A 10,055-nucleotide genomic window follows, 5' to 3' on the forward strand; every position below is an offset into this window, starting at 1 on the left:
TTACTCAAAGGTCACCTTCCCAGTAAGGTCTTCCTTGTCCCCCTAACTGAAAGGAAACGTCTCCCCTACCAACGTTTTATTCCCACTTCTCTGACTTATTTTTTCTCCTTAATATTTACTGCAGTCGTAAAACTATATATTTTATTTACCTATCTTCTTTATTTATCTCTCTTATTAAAATGGAAGCACCATGAGTCTCCTCATGATTTTTTTTTTGGTCTGTTTTGTTCACTGTTGTGTATCCATTACTTAGAATAGTGGCAGGCATATGTAAGGTACTCAGTAGATATTGCTTGAATGAATGAAAGAAAAAGGTGGACATTTCCAAGGGGCAAATTTTACTCTTTAATGAAAAACTTTATAACACCCAGAGCTGCTTGTCAACAATGACAGTCGATATGCACAGTACACTACCTCTTAAGTATGTTATCTCATCAAATCCTCACATCAGTCCAAGATGCGAAGAAGGCTGGGCAGAGATTATGATGCTGGTTGAAAAGAAAACTGAGCCCAGACATGGAAAAGGGATTTGTTAAAGGTCACACATTTGGTCAGGGCAGGAGTGGAACTATGGATGACTGCTGGCCTTGAAAGGGGCTGATGAGTGATGGAGCTTAATGGGGGTTGGGTTTGAAGGACTTTCGTTGCCAGAAGGCATAAGGATCTCTGAAAGGGAAGCTGAGTCAGAGGTTTGTAAAACGGAGACATCAGCAAAGGAGTGGGAGAGAGATGTGGCAAGGCTGACAGCTAAGTAAGCTTATTTAGCCCAGTCCTGGAGGGGGCAGCTGAATTTCCCAGCAGCAGAATGCTGCGCCCGAGATTGAGTAATCAAGCCCTTACAAAATCTGGAATGCAGAACTGGAAAGGCAGTCTTAAGAGACCAGAGAGTACACTGCAGGTCCAGAGTCTGGCTTCCCCACTGGACTGTGAGGTCTTTGAGGACTGTGAGGTCTTTGAGGGCGGGGACCGTGTTCCTAGATTTAGCCCCAGCTTCTAGCAGGGCCTGGAATATGGAATATAGTAGGGACTCAAATATTTCTGTCGAAGGAATACATAAATGAATGTATGCACCCAAAAGGGAAACTGAGGGGGAGACAAGACAAACAGGAGGGGCGAGGCGTAAAATCACCCAGCGATTCTGGGGTAGAAGCAGACTAATTTTCCTGAGACGCAGCAGGACAAACAGTCCTAGTACTAACGCTAGTTGCCGCCAGGTGCTTTTCAACAGGGATTGGCAAGCAAATACCGCCTGGGGACAGAAAGGCGGGGCTAAATGGGGCCGTTGGGGCGGGTCCAGGCTGGAGAGGCCGATTGGCTGAGACTCAAGGCGGGGCCAATAGAGCAGGCGCGCCAAATTTCCACCCAACACGTGACTATCGTGTGTAACGTCACTTCCAGTCCGGTGGGCGGGAGCTGGAAACAAAAGAAGACCAAGGACGCATGCGCTTGGTGTGTCCCAGGTTCTGATGGGTTCTTCCGCTCAGGCAGAATAAAGTGCTTCCGGGTCGCCGTCGCCTGCCGACTCCCGGCGCGGTAAGTACATAAGACAGGCTGCTGTTGCTGTCTCTTTGCCCCTTCTTTCCTCCCTTCCCCAGAGAAACCTCATTCCCTTGACCCGCCTCCTCAGGAGCTGCCTGTTCACACTCCCTTTAACATTAAAAGAGTTCCAGCTCATTGGCCGCTTCCTCGAAACTAAGCCCCACCCCGTCGCACAAGATCCGTCACTCATTGGTGTCACTTCCTGTCACCCAACAGTTCTTCCAGTTAATTGGCCTTATCCAGGCCCCGCTCCTTTCTCGGTTAGCAACCCCAAATACCTGCCCGAATCCCGCCCATGCCTTCTTGCTGTTGGTCAACTCCACGGTCATTATCATAATAAGCCGAGAATGGGCGGTGGCTTTGCGGTGAGGAGTTGGGCTTTCGGAGCCGCGGTCTCTGGCCCTTCAGTGCTTATGGCACTTGAGAGAGGTTTCTGTTGTGCCTCTTAAAAGCGCCGGGCAGCTGAGCTCCACGGAAGGGCAGCTGCTGGCCCCGGATTGGTTAAGTGCGTTAGGGCAAGAGCAGAATTTAGACGTAGATCCTTTTCTCCTGCTCACCTCTAGTGCCCGGCCTGGATCTCTTCCCCGCGAGAGTTCTATGCCCAACTCACCGTGGCACCTAGAGCCAGTCGTTGCCTGTCGCTGGGCCTCAGTTTTCCTGTGAGCTGAAAGGTTTTAATTCAGATTCTCTGGGACCTCCTGTTCAGCTCCCTCAGCTGCTGAATCTGAGCTGAATATACTTGTTCTCTTACTCACATGTTAGTTCATCCAGTCTTTTCATCTGCTCATGCATTTACTCATACCTTTAGAATGTCTTACTCAGCCATACATGCACGTGATAACACCTCCCCTCCCTGCCCCCCAGTTTGGCTGTGGTTCATTATAGAGGTGGTCAGGGTCCAAAATTTTCTGACACTGGGTGGGTATGGTGTGGGTGGCATGGAGGAGCAGAAAGGAGGTCTCAGTGTTTGGAAGAGGTAGAGAGAGTTTCAGTAGAGTCCTGCTGTCTTTAATTTTGTAAGGCCAGTCTGCATTCTGGTTTCCTCTCTCTACATTTGGCTTCCATTCTCTTCCCTCCTTGAACAGCTTACAGACAGCTTTACTTACCCATAAAGTAAGTTACTTAATTATCAGAATAACTATGAGGGTGGCATAATTGTTACTGTCCCTGTTTTACAGATGAGGAAACTGAGGCTCAGAGAGGTTAAGTGACTTGGCCAAGGTCAAACAGCTAGTAAGCGGTGGAGCCAGGACTCAAACCCAGGTCTGTCTGATTCCCACAGGGAAGGGGTACTTTCCTGCTACCTTCCACACTACGCAATCCCCAAATCAAAATGTAACCAAATAAAAACTAAAACCAAACACATCTGAGAGCTGGATTCACCTGACGCTTTTCCTCAGTCTAGGAGCCATGTCCACCTTGTTTCCCTCACTCTTCCCCCGTGTGACTGAGACACTGTGGTTTAATCTGGATCGACCCTGTGTGGAGGAGACAGAGCTGCAGCAGCAAGAACAGCAGCATCAGGCCTGGGTGAGTGAGGACATAGCACAGCGGTGGAGCTTCAGTCAGGTGCCCCACCCCCCTTCACTGGCGTTGACCCAGACCTACTCTGGAGACCTGCCCTGGGGGAGCTTTTTGTCCTGAGCTGGGGGCCTAGGTTCTCACCTTTGTGTTACCCTAATTTGCCAGGGGACCGTGGGAGCTCTAGGCCAGGTTGGAGCCCAGGCTCTTTTCCCTAAAGCATAGAAAATAATAATTTTGACTGTTTATTGAGGACCTAGCAGATGTCATGTTCTAGGCTGATAGTCTCACTTCATCCTCACCATAAGCTTATGAGGAAACCAAGGACCAGAGAGTTCACGTAGTTGGATCAAGCTCATAAGTAAGTGGCAGATGACAGGAGAGAAAGGGATTGAATCTTCCAGAGAGCTGGAAGGACGCTTCTCCTTCACAGCTGGGGGTCTTCCTGGGGGCAGGGCAGGTGAGTGCCATGCCCCTGACTGCCCTGCTTGGGCCCTGGCCTTGCTCTTCTCCCCCTGTGGCCACAGCTCCAGAGCATTGCAGAGAAAGACAACAACCTGGTACCTATTGGCAAGCCGGCCTCAGAGGTGAGTGGCTCCAGCAGGTGGGGCCTCTGTGGGGCCCAGGTGGACCAAGGCTCTGCTCTAATTCGGAAGGTCTGGCCTCTGACTCCAGAGCAGTCGTGGTCCTCAGCTCTGGGTGGAGGACAGAAAAGAGGAGGTACGGGGGAGGGCACTGGGCTCAGCACTAAGGTCCTGCAGAACGTGCACCAGCCTGCTAGATTAAAGTGGGACAGGACTGGGGAATGGAGCTCATTCGTTGTCCCCAGAGAGAGGCTCCAAGTGGGCCAGTCCTTGAACTGGCCCAGGCAGACCTGTAGAGGCTATAGGCTCTTCCCTGCCTCACCAGCACTATGATGACGAGGAAGAGGAAGATGAAGACGACGACGAGGACAGTGAAGAGGACTCGGAGGATGATGAGGACATGCAGGACATGGATGAGATGAATGACTACAATGAGTCACCTGACGATGGAGAAGTCAATGAGGTAGGCAGGGGTGTGGGGCAGGGCCTCTGCTCCTGGGCCCTTACCCCTGACCTCACTGGCAGCCAGCGGGTACAGAAACCCTGGTTCTAGCCAGGGGCAGGATCTGGGACTGGGGCTGGCTGGGTGGCTGAGGCCCCTCCCCACCCACACCCAGCCTCCTCTCCAGGTGGACATGGAAGGCAACGAGCAGGATCAGGACCAGTGGATGATCTAGGTAGACAAGGCAGGGTGGTCTCAGGATGACTCCAGGCCCGCCCAACCTATCCTGGAGCCCCTGCGGACTCAGCTGATCACCCAACCCCCCCCTGCCCCGGTGCCTGAAAGCTCACCCTCGGGCACCTCCTTAGCTGCTGCCAGCAGCTGGTATCCTTGGCCCCTCCCAGGCCACCAGTCTGCCCTTGAATCCGCAGGGCCTGAGCCCACCCCACCTTTCTGGCCAGCACCTCATCCCTTGGTTGCCAGATCTAGTCTCTTTCTAACTCTCTTTAATAAAGACACAGGACTGATTTTTTTCCCCACATCTATTCCCTATTTCTTGGTGGGGCCTAGAGGAATCCAGCATCTTCTCTTGAGCTTTGGGGAGAGGGTTCTCAAGGGACTTCAGGCAAATCTACCTGGCCACACGGGCTGGGGCTAGGGAAGGCCAGGGTAGCCCTGGCTGTGGGCCCAGGCTCCACTGCCATTTCCTCTGGCCCAGCTTGCACCCAGCCATCCCTGCAGGGCCTCTAACTCAGTGTTTACTGTTTCCTTTGATCCCACCTGGAATGGCATGGGGTGGGGTGGGGGGTGGGAGGCAGGCTTTCTGAGCGTCAGAACTGGGAGGCCCCTGGAGCTCTCCTAGTCAACTTCCTTGGTGTTAGAACAGATTAGATCTCAGAGCAGAGCAGGGACCCCCATGGAGTAACCCAGCAAATCAGTGACAGGTCTGTGTTGTGAGCTGAAGTCTCTTGCCTGTCAGTCCATGACTCTGGACTGGAAGGAGGGGGACCAGTGGGATCAAACAGCCTGACAGAACTTGAGGCCTCAGGTTAGTGTGGAGCCAGAGTGAGACAGAGGTGGGAGGAGAGCCTCCCTAGCCCTGAGCCCAGTATGTGTCAGTCCACAAGCAGGGAGGGAAGGGGATATTCTGAGGTCCTTGCTTGGTTGGGGGGTGGGGGGAGGCAGCAGTAAGTACCCCTGGGCCTGGACCTCAGCCAGGCCCTGTGTAGGTGAGCTGGGCTATGCCGTCCTTGATGGCAGGGAAGTCAGGGAGGCCAGTGTGGTGGAGGCGGCAGCGGTAGCGGCCACAGCTCTTGGCGTACTGCAGGAAGCGGGGTGCACCAGGGAAGAGCACGTGGTCAGCTAACACTGTGGCACCAGCTGGCAGCAGGGCATGGGCCTCCAGCAGTTGCAGGTCCCGCAAGTAACATCGGGGCCTGTGTGCCAGGAGCACCAGGTCAATCCGATTCATCTGGTACTGGGTTCTTAGGCGTGGGATCACCTCCTCTGATCTACCCACGATGAGCTCCACCTGTGGGGGTGGGAGGAGTTGGAGATAAGGGTGGGAGCGATTGTTCTCCCACACCAGACCCTACCGGGATCTGGCTTATTTTGTGCCAGGCCCTGGCCTAGGTCTCCATGTGTGTTCTCCTATTTCCCCTGGCCTCAGAACCCAAGGGGTCAGGATCAGCATTGTGATTTTCATTCTGCTAGTAAAGAAGCTGAGATTCAGAGGACAGGTGCTTTGTCCAAGATCACATAGCTAACAAGAGGCAGACTAACGTTTGGACCCAGATTTGCTGGGCTCCAGAGACTTTCCTCTTAACTGCTTCTTTGTCATCCAGCAGCAAATACATGCCAGTGACTTGGAACAGGAGAACAAGAGCTCATACACTCTCCAGGTTCACAGTTCCCTAAGTGGAGCTGTTTCCTTCTCCTAGGTGGGATTCCCCCATGGGGGAAGCTGGCTAGGGCAGGGCTGGGGGTGGCAGGAAAGAGACCAGGGTTGGGGAGGTGGGGGCTGACCGTGCGCTCGTCGAAGCCAGCCAGGCGGATGAGTTTTTCAGCCACTGCTGCTGTGCGTGGATCCCGCTCCACAGTGAGAAGGCGACCCCCAGGGGGCAGGGCACGGGCAATAAGCAGTGTGGAGTACCCGCAGTAGGTGCCCAGCTCCAGTGCACAAGCAGGGGCCTTCTCCTCCACCAGCCGCATCACGATCTGACCTATGGGGGGAGATGGTTATTGCAGCAGACATGGGAGATGGATGCAGGGGCCCTCATGGAAAGGGGTCTCAAATGCCCACTTGCCACTGCAACCCCCAACCAGTGGGAGTCTCATTTCTTTCTTGGATTACAGTCCTAGCAGCCCCAGTGGTCTCCCTGTCCCTCTCAGCTTGCCTCCTTCACACCAACCACTAGTGACCCTAATGCTCCCTGGTTCCTATGAACCTAAAGGCCTTTGGGATTGAACGTGGGATTCTCAGCCTGACATTCAGAACTTTCTTGGACCTGATCCTATCCTACCTTTCCAGTTTCAGCTCTCAATTCTTCCCACCACAGCCATCCCAAACATCCCAAACTGTGCCCAGAGACAACCATGCTGGTTCATTTCTTCATGCCACATTTAGATATGTGGCTGGCTTTGTCCTCCCCCACCTCTGTCCTCAACTACCTGGCCAACTCGAAAGCAATCCCTCTAGGCCCAGTTCAAATGTTGCTTCCTCCAGGAGGGCCCAGGCAGAAACAACCACCAGAGAGAGACTAGGCTTCCGAGAGACCACTGTCCAGGCTCCTGAGAGATCTTTGCTAGACCTTCTAGTTTCATTCTCCCTTGATTTGTTGATTGAATATCTTTCTAACCATTGAATTGGATGAATTTCTTAAATGAGACTCTAAAAACACATGTGCTGACAGCTGGGACTCAGACAAATCCAGCCAGACAGCTACCCTGAATGGGCTGGAGAAACCTCCATGGTGGGGGAGAAAGACTCAGACACAGATAATTACAAGGTTTTGGGTTGTGTGCTGAGGTGGTTATTCCCCTGTATCATGGCCCCTTTGAGGCCAGCCTTTCTGGCTGATTCATCCCTGGCCTCTACCTCCTCCCCCAGCACCTAGCACATGCCTGGTACAAAAGTGGTGGTGATAAATTTTACTGGATGAATGTATAACTTTGCCCAGCCCCCTCATTTCCAGAAAAGAAAAAAGAGACCCACAGAAAATCAAGAACCTGCCTAATTCACCCAGTAAGGCAGCGGCAGATCCCAGATCTTCCTTCACCATCTTGGAGGTGCTTCCGGGAGCAGAAGGCTAGGGAACACTGACCTTTGACAGGCCCCATGTGGCTCAGGTACTCGCAGTGGCTGCTCCAGTGGTCCAGGGTGGTGAGGATATGACCAGGGTCCCCAGGCAGGGCGTGGGTGAGCACATAGCTGAAGGCCCGCTCCTCAATCCGCATCCCTGACAGGCAGTCTCGGAGGCTCCGGAGTAAGACCGTGCGTACCAGTAGTCGGAAGTAGTGCCGATACCTCACCAGCAATGTCACCACCAGTGGCAGGAAGGCCAGCGCGATGGCGGGGGACATGGTCCCTACCTGGGCCCTGGGGTGGAAGACGGGAGAGAAATCCACACATGTCGTTTGCCTGTCATTTGTGCAGCCCTTACCAGTAGCAATTATCCCTATATTTTACACACCGTGGCTCAGAAAGGTTAAGTCCTTTGTCCAGAGTCACACGGAAGAACTAGGATTTGAATCCAAGCTGGTCTGATTCCAAGACTTTCAAGGACAACATACTGTCTTATGTTCAGCACCCAACCGCAAACTATCTCTTCCTACTCCTGGTTCATCTTCACCTTGCTCCCTCCACCCGTGTTCCCTTATGTCTGTAGTCACTCTTCTTCGGGACCCCTTTCACCAGTTCCTTCCTGAGTTCTCCTCCCACCTTACCCACTGCCTGCTTGGTCTCTGACCCATTACTGTGTAGCAAAAGAGCACAACTTTGTAGTCAGGAACCCCTTCACTGTCACTGTTCTGCCTCAGTAAAAGGCAATCAAAACACTCCATGGCATGTTAGGATGAGATATCCTAAACCACCCCAGGACCCTCCCTCTGTCAGCATTTCCCTGGGGGTGGGAAGAGTCCTTGATTGTATATTTATTCTCCAGTCCTATCTCCCCTCCCCTGCACTCCCCTCCTCTCTTTTCTCTCAGCATTCCATTCACATTTACATTCACATATACACACAGCACACACTTTCCCCCAACTCAGCCTCTTCTCCCCACTCCCCCCACTCCCTGTCTGGGATAAGTGCCCTGTCTTCTCCCATGCACTGGACCATCTGACCCTTTTGAGGCCACTGGTGGTGGTGACTAAAAATTAAAGTAGGAGTGTATGAATGGGGTGAATAGGTAGGTGAGTGACGGTGAATCTGAATTGTTGCGCTTGGGAACCCACACTCAAGGGCCCTGCTTACCTGGGCTGGAGGCTCCTGCTTGGGGAAGATCAGAGCATAGGACAGGAGGGGGAGTCCTTGGGGTGGGGAAGAACCCTGAGGCAGGCTGGACTTGCTGTCAATTATTGATGCTGAGGCTGCTGCTGTCACCTGAGACCTGCAGTTCAAGTTACCAACCCCAGAGACAAGCTGGAGCTGCCTCCTACCCTTCAGGAGCCCTCAAAGAACTTACAGAACTCCGGGGTCTTGATTTGAGGGGTAATAAAGCTACTGGGTCTGGTGACCTCTTCTCCAATCCCTTGGTTCAGGACACAGGGTATGGTGTGAGCCAAGGTGATGGGCAGGTTGTGAGTTACTCAGTAATTCCAAATTCTAAGCAAGTGCCAAGGCTTGAGTCACAGAGAAGAGTCGGATCCTGTCCCTGTCCCCCTGGAACTCCACCTTTGTTAGAAGAGACTGACACAGGAACAGAGAATATAATGTGAGCACTAGAAGGCATGCTCCATGAACACAGGCACTTTGGGCAGGCAGACCAGGTGGGGAGACAGTGTGCCAGGCCATGTGTGTAAAGTCCAGAAAGTCAATCAGGAAACTCCAAGTATTTCCCTGTGGTTGGTGAGGCATTCTCCCAACCCCTCCTCCACTGCCCTGGGCTTGGAGTGGGTGTCAGGCTCTGTAAGATCTTGCATGACAGACTTGGACTTGTGTTGAGTCCAAGGGAAGATATGGGATGGTTCTAAGAAGAGCACTGATTGTGAGCTTTGTGTGTTAGATTACTATGACTGCTGTAAAAAGGCAAGATTGAAGAGAAATGCCTGAGGGCAAGGAGATCACTGAGGTGGCCTCTATCTCCTCCACCAGGATTGAGCTCCACTCTGCTCCGGTTTGTGAAGGTATAAGGTCCCTTCTTCCAGTAAGTCTCAGATCCCCAGTCCAGGATGGGTGACACACCCTCTTTATGTCGCCAGCCTTGGCACCAGGCAACTGGGCCTATTGGTGTGCACTCTTGGAGCATAGAGCCTGGATCCTACTCGCCCCTCTAAAGGCATTTAGGAGAGTATTTCATGACGGCAGTTGGTATAAATTCGCTCACTGGCCCACAAAGGTAGCCTGGCGGCCACGGGAACACATAATACACTTAACATGTGGGCTTCTATAACCATCAGTGGAGGTCTCCGGCTGAGACCCGGAAGAGGCTGAAGTCATATGATCCGCCCCTCCCTTTCCTTGCATCACGTGTCTCACGGCCTGTCACGCAGTGTGTGCCTTCCCATTGGTTGGCTAAGATCACGCGGTAGGGGCGGGGCCGAAAGCCGGGGTTCCGGCGGCAGCCGCGGCGGCTAAGCTCCTCTGGGAAGGGGTAGGCGCGGGGGCGGTGGTTACTTGCTGGATGTAGGCGCGGGTCATGTGACCGGAAGGGCTCCTGACGGACGCCGTCCCTCCTCGGCGCGGCCTGAGCGCCCGGCCCGACCGCCGCCATGGGGAGCTGCTACAGCAGCGAGAACGAGGACTCGGGGCA

At 53.3% G+C, this 10,055-nt stretch overlaps 3 protein-coding genes across 11 annotated transcripts in view; 2 read left to right on the plus strand and 1 right to left on the minus strand.

Annotated features, from left to right (window-relative positions):
* ANAPC15 (anaphase promoting complex subunit 15) overlaps positions 1 to 4,624 on the plus strand; it is a 62,058-nt gene extending 57,434 nt beyond the window's left edge. Inside the window, exons 1-6 of one of the 9 annotated variants that reach the window (XM_007463012.1) lie at positions 1,405 to 1,533; positions 2,718 to 2,802; positions 2,940 to 3,069; positions 3,588 to 3,647; positions 3,970 to 4,107; positions 4,274 to 4,617. In XM_007463012.1, coding sequence (XP_007463074.1) covers positions 2,950 to 3,069; positions 3,588 to 3,647; positions 3,970 to 4,107; positions 4,274 to 4,321 — 366 coding nt within the window. In that variant the 5' untranslated portion in view covers positions 1,405 to 1,533; positions 2,718 to 2,802; positions 2,940 to 2,949 and the 3' untranslated portion in view covers positions 4,322 to 4,617. Of the gene's footprint in view, positions 1 to 1,404; positions 1,534 to 1,911; positions 1,947 to 2,717; positions 2,803 to 2,939; positions 3,070 to 3,587; positions 3,648 to 3,969; positions 4,108 to 4,261 lie in introns of those variants that run through there. The other 8 variants (XM_007463010.1, XM_007463011.1, XM_007463016.1 and 5 more) reach the window with 8 other exon arrangements.
* Positions 4,625 to 5,296: 672 nt separating this feature from the next.
* On the minus strand, positions 5,297 to 7,683 carry LOC103082698 (transmembrane O-methyltransferase). Its single transcript, XM_007463027.1, has 3 exons — positions 7,410 to 7,683; positions 6,112 to 6,308; positions 5,297 to 5,617 (listed from the first exon to the last, which is right to left on the minus strand). Exons 1-3 carry the CDS (start codon positions 7,666 to 7,668, stop codon positions 5,297 to 5,299), a joined length of 777 nt encoding a protein of 258 aa, XP_007463089.1. The 5' UTR covers positions 7,669 to 7,683.
* Positions 7,684 to 10,014: 2,331 nt separating this feature from the next.
* LAMTOR1 (late endosomal/lysosomal adaptor, MAPK and MTOR activator 1) overlaps positions 10,015 to 10,055 on the plus strand; it is a 7,347-nt gene continuing 7,306 nt past the window's right edge. The window contains exon 1 of the mRNA XM_007463026.1: positions 10,015 to 10,054. Coding sequence (XP_007463088.1) covers positions 10,015 to 10,054 — 40 coding nt within the window. The remainder of the gene's footprint in view (position 10,055) is intronic.

The sequence above is a fragment of the Lipotes vexillifer genome, unplaced genomic scaffold, assembly GCF_000442215.2.
Source record: "Lipotes vexillifer unplaced genomic scaffold, Lipotes_vexillifer_v1.1 scaffold557, whole genome shotgun sequence".
Classification (NCBI taxonomy): Eukaryota; Metazoa; Chordata; class Mammalia; order Artiodactyla; family Lipotidae; genus Lipotes; species Lipotes vexillifer.